The following is an 18,655-nucleotide window of genomic DNA, read 5'->3' as shown; positions in this document are numbered from 1 at the left end:
AAATAAGATCTAAATAAATTTTGTTTAAAAACAAACAAACATACAAACAAATTTCAGGTTAGTCATCATATGTAAGAATAACGTAGATATGTATATATATAAGAATCACTTCTTATATATATATGTCTGATATACACAAATATTATGTGGATGTGATTATATATATATATGTATGAGCAGTTCTCCGTGCATACACACACACACACACACACACACACACACACACACACACACACACACACACACACACACACACACACACACATTTATTTATTTATTTATTTATTTATTTTTTTATTTATTTGAGCAATTCTCCGTGCAGTGATGTGAGGTTTGTCTGTGGCCCTTTAAGCAGGGCGGGATGTCTGATCTTCCACTGGGACGCTCCCAGGCTTCCAGCCGGAGATAAACTTTGAGTACTCAGCCAGGACAAAAGATAAACCATTGGGATGTGAAACTCAGAAGCAGGATTCAGTGGGAGAGCGGCTGATTAGATTGCAGGCTCCAGGTGCAAAAGATTCAGTGAGAGAAATAAAGAAGGCAGAAAAAGAAGTAAGAAGAGGAGGAGGAAGAAAGGAGGAGTGGAGGAGGATGACGATGAGGAGGAGGATGGAGAAATGAGAAGCGGGTGGGATGCTCCTGCGTAACGCGAGCGCTGTCCGTCCTTGAGCGCACTTGCAGGACGGAAACTCATCCGACAAACACAACAATTATTGCGCAAGCCCAATAACACACACACACACACACACACACTCGCGCACGCACACACACACACACACGCGCGCGCTCGCATCTGCATCTCTTTTACATGGAAGAGGATTTGGGCTGCAGAATTGCGCAGAGAATTGCACAGCGCCGTGTTCTGGGAAGGGATTACGCATCATCTGAACTTCATCCGTGAAAGGAGGAGGAGATGTCTTGCTTTCAGTGCGAGCTGGAATCCTGCAACAGAGCACGCATGGACGGACGGAGCTCTTCTCACTTCTCACAAGGTAAAATTTGAGGATTCGGGGGTTGAAAAAAAGTGTGAGATGAAGTGCTGCACATTTCTTTTCTTGTTCTTTTTCTAATACATTTTCTTCCAACTTTGTTTATTGTATTATGACCTGAAGCCGCCTCCGCACGCCGCGACACCCTTTTACGCATGGACACAGGGCGCACGAATCTGTTCAGAAAAAAAGATCTAGACTCTATGGAAAGTTTCACAAAGCTGTTTCGACAACGGATTGCATCTAAAAAAACCTCCAAAACCTTCTAAAAAAACATTAAGATGCTTACACTCTTAGATATATAGAATGAAAAGGAAACCAAAGGCACTAGTTTGTACATGAAGTGATACCATCAGGGATGCATGATGTAGATCTTTAGAATGTAATCTTTAAAAAGGATTGTTGTCAGTCATTTATTCATATTCATCAAGATCAGTTTCGTGCTGGATTCAGACACACTGAGCTGGGAATACTCTTGGGATGGCTGGACAAATCAATAAGGTGCATCTTAAAAATAATTCAAGGTCCATAATTGGACTATTGATGTTGCTAATTAAAGGTGTCCCAAATGTACCTTCACAGGTAAAGAGATCCATATTGGAGGGACAAAAGCTGTTGTGCTGTTGGTACCATGCCAGGAAGCAGGAAAAAGTACACTTTGGTACCTTTATTTCTGAGATTGAGAGATATTGAGCGGAAATATGGAACACTTTAGCCATGCTTTTTTTTTAGTTGAACCTTCTGCTTGGTATAGATTTTATACTAAATCTTTCCCCTTATCAATGCTTACAGTTTTTCTGACTTTCTGTCACTTTTTATCCTCATATAGTGTCTGATTTTTTACTAAGGAATCAGTAAATTTTTTTTTCCTTCTGATTAATTATGGGTCACAATTGAATAAGACCTGAAGACCCCTTTAATCTGTGCCCTGTGCAAATCAACTATGCACTATATGCACTATATATGCACTATAACAAACTCTTTGCACTTTGGAGTGAACTTTTTTGTTGTTGTTTTGTGCGGTAGCTTTATTTTTTGTACATTTGGACCTTTCCATTATGTAACAGCACTTTTATTGAATATAACAATTAAAACTTACACAAGGTTGAGGATACACGTGAAATGGTGTCGCATTAAGGGATGATCATATACTGTATATATATATATATATATATATATATATATATATATATATATATATATATATATATATATAAACAAACTCTAAAATGTAATCAAACTCTAATTTTGCTGTTCTTTTTAAAAATTATTTACCAGAGGAAATGAAGCCCATCTAGCAACCCTCGAAAATCTGACGGACATCAACATCGGAAATTTTTACAACTTGAGCATGAGAAACCATATGGACTTTCAAGATGATTCCTGGTTCCTGGCAAAATTCCCATGAGTAAAGCTAGAGCAAACCATTTAAAGTTAATGGACCTGCCTCACATCCGGTTTGCATCAGCGGGACACCTTGTTCAGGGACGGTTAAAGTGACAAGAGAGAAGACCCCCAGTCAGGAAAGAACAATTGTGTTTTTTTTTTGTTTTTTTTTCCGAACGACATTAAACATTTCCTATTTATTCTGGCTTCCGATTAAAGCATGAATAAAGAAAACCATATGTAGAGATGTCTCCACCAGCTGTTGGATTTCTGAGCCAGATTTTCAGGTTAATAAATTCTGAGGTAAACTTGTTCAAAGTGACTTTTACATCCTGAACCAGGAGAGAATCCACGCCCATTTTCACCCCCCCAGGTTTCGCAAATGATAGAACTCATTTCGGGAGAAAGAAACTGAATACGCAGTGGATGATTGTCCCGCTAATGAACTATGAAATCGTTTTGGTGTCGATGCTGACAGACTCCACCTTCTTCACCCGCTCACCCCGCCCCAAACTCCCTGTCCTGGTCCATCCTAGCACTTCACACCATGCTCCTCCCGGTCTGCCTCTTTCTTCACTGTGTGCTCATCGCTCTGGGCCAGTATGATATCTGTAAGTCGCTGGTGAGCACGGATGACGGGCCCACGTGGGAGCATTATGCATGTCAGCCTCGACCCGCTGCCATGAAGGACTTCATGCAGATCCGAGTGGAGCCGCCAGACATCACGTGCGGAGACCCACCTGAGCGCTTCTGCACTCTGGTATATATACACATTCTTTCTATATATCTTTCTTTCTCGCTCTTACACACACGGTTGTCAGAAGTAGAAAAAAAGTGCCTAAGGGCAAATGACCTAGACAATTAAGATTCCACACAAGCCACTGCACACAACTGAATAGATGAGATTCATAATCTGGCCTTATTTTCAAAATGATATCACTACTTTCATGCTCTGCTTCGAATATATATCGCAATATTTACCCTACTCCTGCTAAAAAAAAACTAGCACTGAAAACCCAATTTAAATCTTTCAATTATATGCTTATTTCATATTTACAAAACGTGTGACAATGCATGCAGATTGTCCTGTGATGGTGTTGTTCCCCATTCCAGATGGTTATCCATGTTCCAGATTAACAGTGACCCTGACCCAGAGAAACAGCTACTGATGATAAATAAATGAATACAATCCTGAATAATAATAGTTCTAAAAAGAATGATACCCGTGCTACTGGATTTGATCATATTACCCAACCCCATGTGACCTGAGGCCTTGACTTAGCACATTCAGTGTTAAACTCATGCCTAAGCTTTTTTTTATATATTTATTTTTACTTTTTTATCGTTACATAATTGCAGTAGTCAAGTGGTCCTTAATCCCAGACTTACAGCTTCAAAGAAAAAATTCACAAAAAAAATTAAACGTGAAAATAAATCCGATTTGCTTATAATGAAAAGTAATATAATGCACACAAAAAAAGGGTCATCCATTATTTTATTAAACAAAAATAAAATAAACATTGTTTTTCTCATGTCGACCAGCCAAATGTCCCTGCAAGGTCAAAACTGTCAGATATTCCTAGATTTTGGTGTACAAAACCATGACCTCAGTGCTTGCCCCTCTTCCCCATGCATTCACACACACACACACACACACACACACACACACACACACACACAAACACACACACACACACACACACACGTCATTGCTTGCACGACACCCTGAGTATATTCATTGAAAATATTTCAACCAAATTGTAATATCCAGGTGTGTTTAAGGAATGTAAACGAAGAATTGGTTTGTACACAGAAGATGTACTATGTGTAAAAAAACAAAAACAAGAAGAGACCTTGAAAATTTCTGGAACTTCATTTTGCGGCATGTGTATAAACCTATATCAGTCAAAAAATATATAAAAAGGGTTCCTGAAAGATGTTTGAATAGAAGTCTGGAGGACCCTGAAATCTATTAAATAAAATATTTAATAGAGCAGAGTATGTGCAAACACACACACACACACACACACACACACACACACACACACACACACACACACACACACGCATGCAAAGCACAGCCAGACTTTACCTTACCATTGCCATGAACCTCATGTGTTCACTGATGAGAACATGGTTCATACAGATAATTTTATAAAACAAACACCACCATTACTCAGAGTATTGCAAGAACTTGGATCTGCCAAATCACATGTTTAACTAATTAACCCTGTTTATGCTACCTTATATTGGATACATCAATTCCCTCGTGAATTCCCATATGAGCCGTAACTCTGTGGTCTTATCGAAGGCGATTGTGAGAACGCAATGATGGCAGGTATCTGCTCCAGCCATCATCAGTGTCCTGTAATCTCTTTCCCTTTCTGATGTGCTTAACAGCACCGTGTGAGCTTGCATGACAGCTTTGGTGCTGTGCCATGTACAGTATATGCACTGAAAGGCGAAGTATACAGGCGAAGTATACCGGTTTTATTAGCGAGGCAGGGATTCGGACGGAAATAGCGCGCAATCATCTCTGTCTCGCAATATATTAAATCAGAGATAAAACATGACAGGTTTAGCGGGCCGTGTTGTTAAAGGCAAATATTTCATAATCGGGGTTGGTGTAATGCGCATCTGATATGAGTTCAGGGTTCCATCCTGAAGTTGATTATTCTCAAACGGCACCATGTTCTAAAGCGTTTTATTCCGCTTACATCACAGCAATTTACCCAATGAAATATGCTTTTTATCCATTAATAGTTATATCTAATGTCAAGAAACGTCCCGGAGACAAGTTCTTAAAATCATAATTTCCAGACTATAAAGCGCACCCATATATAAGCCGCACCCACTGAATTTTACATATAGTTTTATTTTTAACATAAATAAGCCGCACCTGTCTATAAGCCGCAGGTGTCTACACTAAAGAACTTTACACAGGCTTTAACGAAAGACACGTTACGCATGGTGTAACGGGTGAAATATGTTGTGCTTCCTTTAAGAGCATAGCGGTAGTTTGGGAATAGCATGCCACTGCATTTTTCCAGTATTACTGCGTGTGTTCAAGACGAGGATTATGTCCTTATTATTTTCTGATGCTGATTTCTAAGTTTCTTTGACTAACCAGTAACGCTGTTGCCAAGAAAAAAAAAAAAGCACGAGTTTTGGAAACCTGTCTGTGCTTATATGATTTCTGTTGCAACAGGAGTTAGCGAGCTCTCCCTTCACCCAGACTCAACGCGCTACAACGGCTTGTATCTAAACAGTAGCCGACCAAGAAAGTCATTGTTCACTATCTTCCTCCTTCCTTTCACAACTATTTCTCTCGGGAGTTTATCTTTTGGCATCGTCATGAGTTTAAAAAAAACTTTTTTTCTCCCGAAGCCGTGCAGCTCAGAACACAGGTGAGGTGCGTTTTTTCGTTTCCGTTCGGAAATTTCATTGGTCTAATGTTATGTCGATCAGTTTTTTGGCTTGAAGTTTGTGAAACCGGGAAAAACCAAGGAAAAATCCATAAATTAGCCGCTTCATTGTTTAAGCCGGTTCAAAGCGTAGGAAAAAAGTAGCGGCTTATAGTCCGAAAAATACGGTATATAAATAGTAGCCAGCCATTTAATGGCTAACAAGACTATGGCTACGTCTACGCCAATCCAGATAAATTTGAAAACGGCGTTTTTGTCAAAAAATGTTCTGCGTCCGCACTTTCGATTCGATCGGTTCCCAGAAGTTGCTCATCCACACTGAAACATCTTAAAACGCTTACGTCGCTGTAGTGCGCATGAGCAAAACATAAAACGCTCATCATTCCATCGACCAACATCATTTTCAACTGACGTTTATTGACTTTTTCCCACTCTTTGGAACGTCGTGACATTGTTTTCGAAAGCCTTCAATTTTCACAATCCACATTGAGACTCGGAAATTACGTTTTCAAATTCATCCACTTCGGAGAAAAACGTTAAGATGAAAAACGTAAGATGAAACGTTCGTTGACTGAAAATGGCGTCTCATCGTTTTCACTAAATCGTCCTATCAACAACTTTACATTATTTTTTAATTCACAACACGTATTTTTCACTTCTTATTATCTTTGGATCACAGAAAGTGTCTAGCATCCAAGTGAATTGTTTCTAGAAAGTATAAAAAAACAGGCGCCTTAATATGAATCTCCTTTAAATTAGTGTCATAGCTGCGGTTCTAGAAAAGTAATCAACACCTTCGTTGCACAGTGAGCGGGCACGTGAGATTCCTCCCAGGATTCGATAAAGCGTGCTTTATTAAAGTTCTATGCATCCCGTAAGGTTTGGCTTTGCTATATGGAATAACAAGCGATACATTATGCACTGCTGATCGCCGACGCATAATTCGGATTATCGGTACACCAGGCACGTGCGGTGAAATTAGTTTCTGGTTTGTGTTTACAGATTTCTTTTCAAATCTGCTATTTACAAAGCTACTTCGCGGACCAATCGGCTATATTAATGCCACTAAACAAGCAGATTTATTGGGAGCATGTCCTGAGGCAAAAAAAAAAATGCGAAGTGTGAAGTCTCTGTTACGAGCCCCGGGGCGTATTGCGGGACTTGAATAACTTACTAAACATGAATCCTGCAGCTAGGATTTACGCCGACGGAACACTCAAACTGGACAGCTATTATTTATTTTTATATACTGACTTACTGTGATCTACTACATACAAGCCCTATAATTGGGTTTGGGTTTGGAAATCGCTGTGGGATTTCCATCCAAACTGTGTTTTTATAACAGCTTCACATGTGACAAAAAAAAAAAAGGTTACTTAAATCTACCTCGAGGATACTGTACACTCAAGGAATGCTCTTTTTTGTGTCGTTGGTGGTCGACTATTACATAGTAATGTGAGTGTAGTATTCCTTTAAATGCACTACACTATATGGACAAAAGCATTAAGACACCTGACTTTTCCAGCCATATGTGGTACTTCCCTAATCTGTTACCACAAATTGCACTTGAACTACAAGACACAAACCTGTTCCCCCATGAACATATGGTTTACATGGCTGGAGTGGAAGATCACAAGTGGCCTGCTATAGAGCTCTGACTTGTGTTACGGAACACTGAGCGGCACCCCAGTCCTCCTCACCTCACCCTTGTGAGCACAAATCTCCACAAGCACACTCCAAAATCTAGTGGAACGTCTTCCCAGAAGAGTGGAGGTTAATCTAACTGCGAACGGGGACTAAATGTAGAATGCGATGTCAAAAAAGCCAATACGAATCTTATGTCTGAAACATTTGTCCATATAGTGTATGCTTGAAGGTACATAGTTGGAGATGAATGCATTAAAGGTAAACAAGCCATGGATGACAGACAAAGAAAGCTACAGTCAAGGCCTTTTCTTTGTATTTATAAATTGACTGCTGAAAATTATAAAATTACATTTATTAATAGTAGTTTGTTGATGTTTGTGTCAGCACTAGCGTGGGTTGGTAAAGGAAAGTATCACTGGTTAATCTCCCCCAGAGACTCGACCACTGATATTTTTGGCATTCAGCCAGTGGTCTGATTAGAGAATAATCGGATGGAGGATTGGTCCAGCTGGGCTGCTACTACAATGCGAGCCGCAGACAGAGTGCTTTCGGAGACGGGGCACTAATTCACACGCTTAGCTCATAGGGATAAAAGAATGAAATGCGTTGGGGTTGGTCTGGACAGCATTTACTAGACAACGTCATCCTCTTCAGCGGGTACCATGTGGCACGTGGGCTGGAAAGCACTGACTAACTGGACTGTTACAGGCCACTGAAACTGATTTTTTGAAAGGCATGTGCATTTGCTTTAATACATTTCCAGGGGAAATAAAAAAGAAGTATTTATAGAGACACTTTGAACTAGAACTTTCAGATATGAAGAGTGCTGGTGAAGTCTGTGTGTTGAAAAGTCAAAGCTTTTTATGCTTCAGTTCATTGGACAGCAGGGACGGACCAAAAGACTCTTGTTAGACAGAATGTGTGGATTATATTATGTGTCCAATTCTTCAGCAAGTTTTTCCTTTCAAGAAAAATAATTTACAATGATTGACTTGCATATATTATTATAAAAATCATGTCATTTTCCACAATATATTCTTCAAAGAGGTTTTCTTTGGTTCACACTTTCAATGACATGATGGTCAGTTTTCTACCCACAACTCACCTTTGATTAACAGGCAATGGGACCTACAGTAGCTCTCGCTTTATCTCTCTAAAGGCAGCAATGCAGCAGCACTTTAGTATTATGGGTCTTAATTCTTTTGCACATACTGTATCTGTATACGCTACTCAAATAGAGTAGACTAAACTAATAAACTAATACATCGATGACATTGTGCTCGTCAACTTGTAGCTCTGTATTTATGCTGAGCCAAGCCTCTGCTGAATCTCAGTGCAATGTGGAGTCCTGCTTTTTCTGTCGCCAAGAAGTCTCCAATAAGATTTCTCATTAACATGATACTGCGACTCGGGAAAGAAGCTCCTGCTTGTTTGTTTTCGAAGCAAAATCTGCCTGTTATCAAGTTTCTTAGAGGCCATTGACATTTTCCTCTTAATACTGCACGAGCAATGTCCCCAACTGACATCAGAGCAGCAAACAATCACAATCTACGAAGGAATAATGACAATACAGCGCTAACCAGCTGTTATATCATTTCACTATGCACACAATTAATGTGTAATTAGACACAATGCATGTACTATGAGGTGGCATCAAAAAGTTTCGAGAATAACGGTGCTATTCTGACCACGTCTGCGATTTCGTCATGGACACCAGGTTAGAACGAAGAGAAAATGTGAAATTCTGTGTGAAACTGGGCAAATCTGCAACAAAGACATACATTTGACATACGGCGATGCTGCAACGCTTTAAGAGCGGAAGAACTTTATTAGAAGACAACGAGACATCAGGAAGACATTCAATGAGCTCAGCTTGTGCATGACGATCGTCGGGGGAACAATCCACATGAACGTTCTCACATTCACGCACATTCGCGCTCACCCTGCTCGCCAGATTTGTGTCTTGCAGACTTCGCCCTGTTCCCAAAGATGAAGATCAAGCTAAAAACTGGTCATTTTGACACCATTGCGGAGATCCAGCACGAATCGCATGAGATGTTTGACACGCTTCGAAAAAGAAGATTCCAGGACACATTCCAGAAGTGGCAGGAAAGTAGGGAGCGCTGTATTGCTGTGCAAGGGGAATATTTTGAAGGTGACAGTGTGAAAACTTAGATAAATAAAGTACTTTCTTGTAAGAAGAGCTAGTTTTGAAACATTTTTAATACCACATCGTATGTTATGTAATGTAATTCAGGTTGGGAAATTGTTAATAATTTCTTTGGTGGTACGGCAGCTTTCTTTTAACCCTAATAACACTATCAAACCAGACTCTGATGCCATTCTCTCAGACAGCCTATAGACACTTAGTCATCATGCATGCTAATACACAATGTTAACTGGAGATGGCTTTACAAGCAAAATACACAAGAGAGGGCTTTTAAGAGAAGAAGTGTGTGTGTGTGTGTGTGTGTGTGTGTGTGTGTGTGTGTGTGTGTGTGTGTGTGTGTGTGTGTATGTGTCAGCACTTTTCACCCCAGATCAATAAAAGCTGACTGACCATCAGACCACTCTGTATTCAGACATTCGGGGGCCAAGCACTTTTAAACAGCACAGACCTTCTGGCACTTCGGAAAGGGACCTTTCCCTCTTTACACAATATCAATAATCTCTTGTTATTTTACACACCATATATCGTAGAGGACTGAGGAAGTCATGGTAATTACAGCAAAAAGCGTAAACAGTATTTTATGAATATTGGTCCCAAGGTTTTAATACTGATACTCTTGTACCTTGTTTTATCAAACGCTATGAAAATCTCGTGGCCATACTTAACCAGCAGAGTCAGGCTCGCTCAAGGACGTACAGCCAGGTCGCCAACTTTCGCTTTGCGCGCTTGCTCGACTGGTAATGCGAGCCATATATTCGATATAGCATGTTTGCTACTCCATTAAGCCGCTATTAAAGTGTGTACACTCGAGGTGCTTCCTTCTCCCTCCTCCTCACTGAAAGCGAGTTAATTGATCAGCAGAAGCCCTCCAGATTCAGTAACTTTGCTTTTCTTTGGAGAAGCTTTCCGGCTCATTAAAGATTTAGAGGAAATTTCAGTCACTCAGCGCCCACAGGAGATGCCGTTGCATTTTTACTCAGCGCCTTTGCTCTTTCCTGAACGTGATGTTAGCTCCTGCTGGAAGCTCGCTCTGTATGTACAGCTAATGAGAGAGAGAGAGAGAGAGAGAGAGAGAGAGAGAGAGAGAGAGAGAGAGAGAGAGAGAGAGAGAGAGAGAGAAAAAGAGAGAGAGAGAGAGAGAGGAAGAGAGATGTGAGAGGAATGTGAAGGCAGGATCTCAGCTTAGCTAAGCAGAAAGATGAAGCCTGACCCTTTGCTGCATACATATCTGATCATCTGAGCACATGCAGAACGCGTTCGTGTGCACGCATCTGTTTTTGAAGCGATTCCCAAAACTTCTATTGTTGAGCTTCTTGCTGGAATAAAGCTATGCTTTTTTTTTCTTTCTTACGGCAGCAGTACCATCTGAGGCATAATCCTGCCCCATATTGAAGTTGCTTTTTTCAAATGCGCTAACAGAACGGAACTAAAAATAGCGACGTGAGAGGATCTACAGAGCAATGCATAAGGGAAACATTTGGTCCAGATTTTATGAGATTTCAGTCAAGAACGAACACATGGCCGCTCAACAAACCAGAGAAGCTTGATACATTTTTAAGAGAACCTTTGTAGTGGAACATCTCGGTCCGGTTCAGCTTTGTGCGTGATTTTGTGTTTTGTACCCTCCATGAATTTTGCATGAGGCCGGACTGCTTCCTCGCTATCCCATGGTCCCACAGGAGAACAGGTCCATCCTGTTCTGTTTGTGTCAGTGCGCTATAATCCTCAGCTGCCTGTTTTTGTGCCTCCTCAGGTCTACTGGGATTCTTCAAATTACTGCAGATTCATATGCTAATCCGTTGTCCAGTCAGAGCCAGGACCTGGTCGCTTTGTTTTTCTTTTTCTCATTACTGGGGGATTTTTCACTCTGAGAATATGAGGAATATATTATTGAAGCGATTGACAGTACCGTAGCAGCTTTATTTACAGAGCAGAAGTCACACTATTAAGACAAATATTGGGATTTCTGTATTGACAGATTGTATCCCATAGTTGGCCATTAGTATACTTTAGTTATACATTGGTCACATACAATTTGTTACACACAACAACCTTATAAAAATGTCCTTTTTAGATTTATATTGCCAATAAGCTAAGCATTAGGGGGGTGTAGCTTAGTGGTTAATGTATTGTTGACTGTTGATCTAAAGGTTGTGAGTTTAAATCCCAGCCACCAGCTGCTACCCCTGGATCCCTGAGCAAGGCTTTTAACCCAATAGCTGCTCAATTGTATGAATGAGATAAATGTCTAAAAAATCCACTCTGGATAAGAGCATCTGCCAAAATACTTGTAATGATACATTTGCAGTATCATATCTAACAAATCTGTTAATGATAAAATTATGTTTTTGCCCCCTCGTTTTTTTCTATATATATATACCAATCATGCATAACATTTCCACCACCTTCCTAATATTGTGTTGGTCCCCCATTTTGCTGCCAAAACAGACCTGAAATGTGAAACATTAACAGCATTAACTACTTTGTTAATATGAGCCACAGTAGCTTGTCTGTTGGACCACACGGGCCAGTATTCCCTCTCTACATGCCTTGTCACTGCTCTGTCTCTTTCTTTCTCTCTCTGTTAGCCTACATTGTTTGTTAGCCCACATATTTTTATAAAACATACTGTTGTAGAACAGTGAATTGCTTTTTATTTTTTGTGCATTGAATATATTCCCCTGCGATATTCACCACTTTCGTGGGAATTCTGCTTCCCTAATGACCAGGAATATGAAGGCTGACTGTAAATAGTCCACTATTATCATGGAAAAGGATTTAAGCATATCCTTATACACCATGTTTGGTCTGAATGCTCGATGCTGATTGGTAGGACACAGGTAGTTGCGGTGAGTTTAATCACCGTTCTAAATCAATGCACTACCCTAGAAACAGTCATAACCCTAGCAAAATACAATCACAGCTGGACCCAGAAAAAGACAGCCATTGTAAACAGTTCCTAATTACATTACTGAGCTTAATGATTTTTGGGTATCATTTAGCCTCTATCATGAATATGATCTTTTTGATAAAGAGGCTGAGGAATGAGATGGAGATGACAAACTGAAGAAGATAACTTTAAAATGAGAAATGTAGCAGAAAATTGCACAAGGAATCGACACTAACAGCTTTATTAATACTGTCTCGTCTCGCTTTCACCCCTTGCCTTGCTTTAGTACTTTTTACATTTTCTATGTTTCAATTAAAAGTAATCTCATTGCCCTGCTTTATCCCTGGGTATGTTATAGAATGGGTGAAATTTTAATCCGTATATAAAGCAACTAATGTAAATTCTCTTTTACGTTTAGTTTTACATTTTTGCAAACCTCAATATCAGCTTTAACCTGTCAAGGTTGGCAAGTGTCCATTATAATAGCTTTGTGTCAGTGCCAGCTGTGGATTTCCTAAAACATATTACTGTTTTTATATTGCATTTATTATAATTTTTTTAAATTAATATTTCTAAACTCAGACATTGGAGTCATGATTGGAACCATAAAACACCAAGTATAAAAATATGTGTTGTGCCTGAAGTTACAAAATGTGCCATTCTCTTTCCTCCTGAATTTTTCTATAAAGTCTATGAATTGTATTTAACGCACATGATTGTATTAAATTTATTTTACAGGACATCTATTTTGCTTTATGCAAATTAAGGCAACCGTGGCAGTGTTTATTGTATGGATAGTGTTTTTTTTTATTCTTTGGAGAGACAATGTATCTCTGCCACCATGAATCATGAAGTGTGCATTAAGCAGCTTAACACCTGCATCCAGGGCTCTTCAGAATTCTCTAAATTCCCATGACCACAGGAAGTGCTGAAACAGCACTGGTTGCCTGGTTGCGCTGTTCCAGTGCAATGGTTACTAGCAGAGATGATCGCATTGCATAGGAGCATTTTTAAAAGTGTCAATTTTAATTCTATTTATAAATTCGCTTTTAGCTATACACATATAGCCATTATATGGATGTTTAATTCAATTGAAATGTATATGAATAGCACTTTTAACTAGTAACAGTGTAAAAAAATAACAGATTTGCAGCAAATAGGAAGTGATAGGATTTGTTGGCTTAATGGGTATTGCATTGGACATTGAAGTAGGTTGTGAGTTCAAATCCCAGACACACCAAGCTGCCACTCCTGTGCCCCTAAACGAGGCCCTTAACCCCCTAGCTACGTAGTTGTATGTTTGATTTTAAAAAATTACGAGGTCTGACAAAAGCAATAAATTCAAATAGAATGGAATTATAAATTTAAAGTAGTACATTTTACCATATAGGTTTATCCCTAAGTAGCAAACCAGACACCATGTGGAAGAAACATTGAAAGCATCCAGTTTTCAAAAGCGAACCTTTCCTTAACTATGTAACACTAGAGAGTGGAAATTTAGCATGATATGGTGAATATGAAAGGAGAATCATTTTATTTAATGAAATCAAAAGATTTGAGTCACTGGGATAAATGGAAATATCCACTAACATGCAAAGAGCAGATTTTATAATTGAACTTTATTGAAAGGCCGTAAAGTTTTAACTCCAAGTGAACAATTTATGAAATAACTAATTAAATGTAACCCATTGCTGACTAGAATGAAAGTGGGTACTGCTCACTTGATGATGGGAGGCTTGTGGTGTGATTCTCAGGCCGGTATATTTAGATCGCTGTATCGCTCTGCCGTTGCATGCTGGGAGATATTGCGTGACTGCTGGCCCTGAGGGAAGTCGAAGTCACTGTAATTAACTCACATGGCAGAAGAAAAGAGGTCTACAGGTAGAGGACGTAACGTCACGCAGCCTGTGAATACCCTGCTATTGTTCCATTCTTTTACAATGATTGCATTTTATGAATCATATGCAAGCTGTAAAACTTAACGACTTCTTTAAAAAGTCGACTTAGACACTCAGACGTAATGTACAGATGAGCTAAGGTGTGTATGATCTAATACCCAGCTTTAAAAAAATAACATATCATATTGCTATAAATCTTCCTTTTGGGTTTTTTTTTGGTTCCTCCTTTATATTTTCTGCTCTTTCTACTTTAAATAAAACAGATGAGTTGACTGAAGTTCAGGAATTCCCTCTGGAAGAGGTGTGTTTGTGTGCAGCTAATGACTCTGCTAATGTTATTAGGCTAATTTGATCAGAGCATATGTGACAAAAGTGACACATTGCCAAGAGACACCTAGATATAAACAGTGTAGCACATGCTGGACATGTTACACAACTCTGGGGGTTTGGATTATTTGGCAAACACAACATACTGTAGTTAAATGTGTCAATTTCATGAATTTGGTCAGATATTATTGGTAAGTAGAGCAGCGTTCCTGCATTGGGAGTTTTTGGGTATCAGCATGTTTGTGGTAATGTCTTTTAATACTAAACATTTTGATTTTTTTGTAACTAAAATGTTTTAAAAAATAAATGGACAATGATATTAAGGAATCCATTTTAATTCACAGAGCAGCCATTTTGATTCCATAAAAAATCTATCTATCTATCTATCTATCTATCTATCTATCTATCTATCTATCTATCTATCTATCTATCTATCTATCTATCTATCTATCTATCTCAAGATCTTTATTTGGCACTTGCATATGTACAAATATACATGATCATGAATTAATGAATGAATGAATAAATAAACAATTAATAACGATTAAAAGAATTGTCATGTTTTAAAGTAGAGGTTTAGGAATCACTAATTTTTCCCAATTCAATTAGCTATCAAATAATAGAAGTTCAATTTCCCCGTGGAACTGTACACCAGAGGAATTTAGGAGTAGAACCCTTTTATGAAATGCAACATTAATCCACTAGAGGTGCTATAAAGTAATGCAATATTTCAGAGGAAACTGCTTAACAAGAAGATTCATGCTATTATGGGAATCAATAAGGATTTTAAAGAACCATTTTGAGGGGCAATGAAATGTTGAAAAGGTTTTCATATATAACCTTTTAAAGCCTGTCCCTGTGGGGAACCCTTTTTTGTAAAACCTTACAACTATTCAGAGAACCCGTAATGAAAAGTTTGAGATTTTTACGAATAGCAAAGAATCTGTATGTCATTCAAAGATTTCTTCAACTACCAAAAGTTCCACATAGTACTACTAAGTTCTCTTTGAATCTTTGAGGGACCTTTGTTTTCTAAGAGCTTACAATTAGTATTTAACAAACAATGAGTTTAATAGTTAGCCGACTAGATTTTTAGGCTAAGGCTCTGGGTTACTGATCAGAAAGTCAGGGTTCAAGCCCTAGAACTGCTATGCTGACAATTTTGGGCCTTCTTAAACAAGGCCCTTAACCTTTACTGCTCCAGGGGTGCTGTATAATGAATGACCCTTATATCCCAGGTTTCATTGCCCCTCAAAATGGTTCTTCAAAATCCTTATTGATTCCCATAATAGCATGAATCCTCTTGTTAAGCAGTTTCCTCTGAAATATTGCATTACTTTATAGCACCTCTAGTGGATTAATGGCACATTTCATAAAAGGGTTCTACTCCTGAATTCCTCTGGTGTACAGTTCCACAGGGAAATTTAACTTCTATTATTTGATAGCGAATTAGATTAAGACAAATTAGTGATTTCTAAACCACTATTTTAAAACCGTGACAATCCTACTAATCGTTTATAATTATTCATTCATTCATTCATTCCTTCATTCCTTCATTCATTCATTCATTCATTCATTCATCCATTGATGCAATAATTTCATTTTATAGTTCTAATGATCATGTATATTTGTACATATGCAAATGCCAACTAAAGATAGATAGATAGATCGATAGATCGATAGATAGATAGATAGATAGATAGATAGATAGATAGATAGATAGATAGATAGATGGATGGATAGATAGATAGATAGATAGATAGATAGATAGATAGATAGATAGATAGATAGATAGATAGATAGATAGATAGATAGATAGATAGATAGATAGATAGATAGATAGATAGTTTATTATAGAATCAAAATGGCTACTCTGGGAATTGTCTATTTATTTTTAAGACATTTTAGTCTTGTTAGTATTTTAGTTATTGTTTAATATTAAAAGACATTACCAAAAACATGCTAATACCCCAAAATCCCCTATGTGCTGTAATGTATATGTGACAGATAAAGACTCTCGCTTGATTAACACAAGTATGCCTTACAGCTCTAGGGTTCTATACTGAAGTTGATATATTCTCTCTATGGAGTTTGCTCTTGTGTGGGTTTACTCTCTTTCTTTATCCCACATTCCAGAAGGTGGATTGGCTTTGCTACATTGCTTCCATTTGTGGGATGCACTGGTGTCCAGTCCAGGCTGTATTCCCATCTCTCCTACAGTGGTCCTGGGAAACACTACTAACCACTGTTCTTGAACTGTAGCGGAAGTACCAATTTTTACTTATATATGATTTTAGTTTAAAAAGTACTCCTTACATCCTAATACATTTCTACTCGAGTAAAAGTACACAACTATTTACTTTTTAATGTACTTTGTAAGTATCAAAAGCAGTGATCTATGAGAATTATATTTGAATAAATGAAGCTATTTAGTTTTTCGATTCTTTTTCACATAATACTATTTTTTAAAGAAAAGAGTTCTCTTACTCCAAACAAACTCACCAGGACCATGGGGTTTTGTTTGTAGCTATGCCCAGTCGCTCTGGACAAGGGCGTCTGCTAAATGCAGTAAATGTCAAATGTAAATATTATGCTTGGCATCTCGAGAAAGTTGATCAATTTAGGTATTTGTTTCAAAGTAATGAGATATGGCAAGATTTTCTACAAAAGAAAGAAAAAGAAAGGGGCTTTATACTTGTCAAATGTACATTACAGAGAAATTCATTTTTCATATATCCCAGTGATGTTAGGAAACCGGGGTTTCGAGCACGGGGTCAGACATTTCAAAGCACCCCCTGGAGCATAGAGGGTTAAGGATCTTGTCATGGGCCCCAAAAGTGGCAGCTTGACAATACCAGGGCTTAAACCTCGACCTTCCAATGAGTAACCCAGAGCCTTAACCACTGAGCTACCACTTAATGTACTGAAATGTACTGCAGTAAAAAGGACGATATTACGCATTAAATAATTTAGTGAAGACAAAGTTTCCCAACATGAAATTTCTCTGATAAGATATTTAATGTATTTAGGTACAAGAATTAAGTCGAAATACTTGTTCACCCCTGAACATGATCCTGACCAGGATAAAAAGGTCACTGTAGATGAATGAATGAATAAAAGAATGAAAGATCAGCCAGTCTAGTATGAATTCTATACATTCTTTGATAACCTTATAATAAGAAAAAAGTAAGATTAAAAAGCCTCAATGTAATTATATGATATTAAGTGTGACCTTCTACCTGGCTGAGTACTTGATCCAGGTCATGGGCATATGATTTAAATAAAACCGCAGGCTGCAATGTGAGCGTGAGTTGTGAGGTGAATTTCAGCCTATTTTTAGCTCAATACTGTAAAATAAAATCGATCTAAATGAGCTGAAAACGCTCATGTCACATGGAAATGTAAATTGTTGAGCTTGTAGAAGTGTATGGAGAACATGATGCCTGTATAGATGAACCAGTAATGTTCAGTAAAGAAGTCAGACTAGTTTCATGTACAACAAATTGATTCTTGTTTATTGAATCTGGCTCTATGTTTTGACAGCCATAGCCACAAACTCTGTTTGAGTGTGTATGCATGTGTGTGTGTGTGTGTGTGTGTGTGTGTGTGTGTGTGTGTGTGTGTGTGTGTGTGTGTGTGTGTGTGTGTGTGTGAATCTGAACCATAAGAGTGGAAATGAACGTATTGCCAAACACTTTACTTTGCACCTTATTAGCAATGACAGGATTCCTGTCAGGCTGGTGGCTGTGGGGGTTTGTACGAGAGCCACCTGGAGCAGCAGCTGGCCTGGATTTAGCGTTCTGGGTAAGGGATTGAGAAGCAAAGGTAACCTAAGGTTTGCTGTGCTAAGATTAGATTCCAGACTCGGTCAAGATTAGGCATTAACGGTGTGTTGGTGGAGTATTGTACATTACAAGGGAACA

The 18,655-nt window shown here is 38.5% G+C and overlaps 1 protein-coding gene across 1 annotated transcript in view; it reads left to right on the top strand.

Moving 5' to 3' along the window:
* The first annotated feature begins 434 nt into the window (after positions 1-434).
* Positions 435-18,655, top strand: part of ntng2a (netrin g2a) — a 73,252-nt gene continuing 55,031 nt past the window's right edge. Inside the window, exons 1-2 of the mRNA XM_083555226.1 lie at positions 435-992; positions 2,268-3,135. Coding sequence (XP_083411352.1) covers positions 2,923-3,135 — 213 coding nt within the window. The 5' untranslated portion in view covers positions 435-992; positions 2,268-2,922. The remainder of the gene's footprint in view (positions 993-2,267; positions 3,136-18,655) is intronic.

Source organism: Silurus aristotelis, assembly GCF_946808225.1.
Source record: "Silurus aristotelis genome assembly, chromosome: 11".
Classification (NCBI taxonomy): Eukaryota; Metazoa; Chordata; class Actinopteri; order Siluriformes; family Siluridae; genus Silurus; species Silurus aristotelis.
The sequence above is the reverse complement of the archived record's forward strand: the minus strand, read 5'-3'. Positions and strand labels throughout refer to the sequence as shown.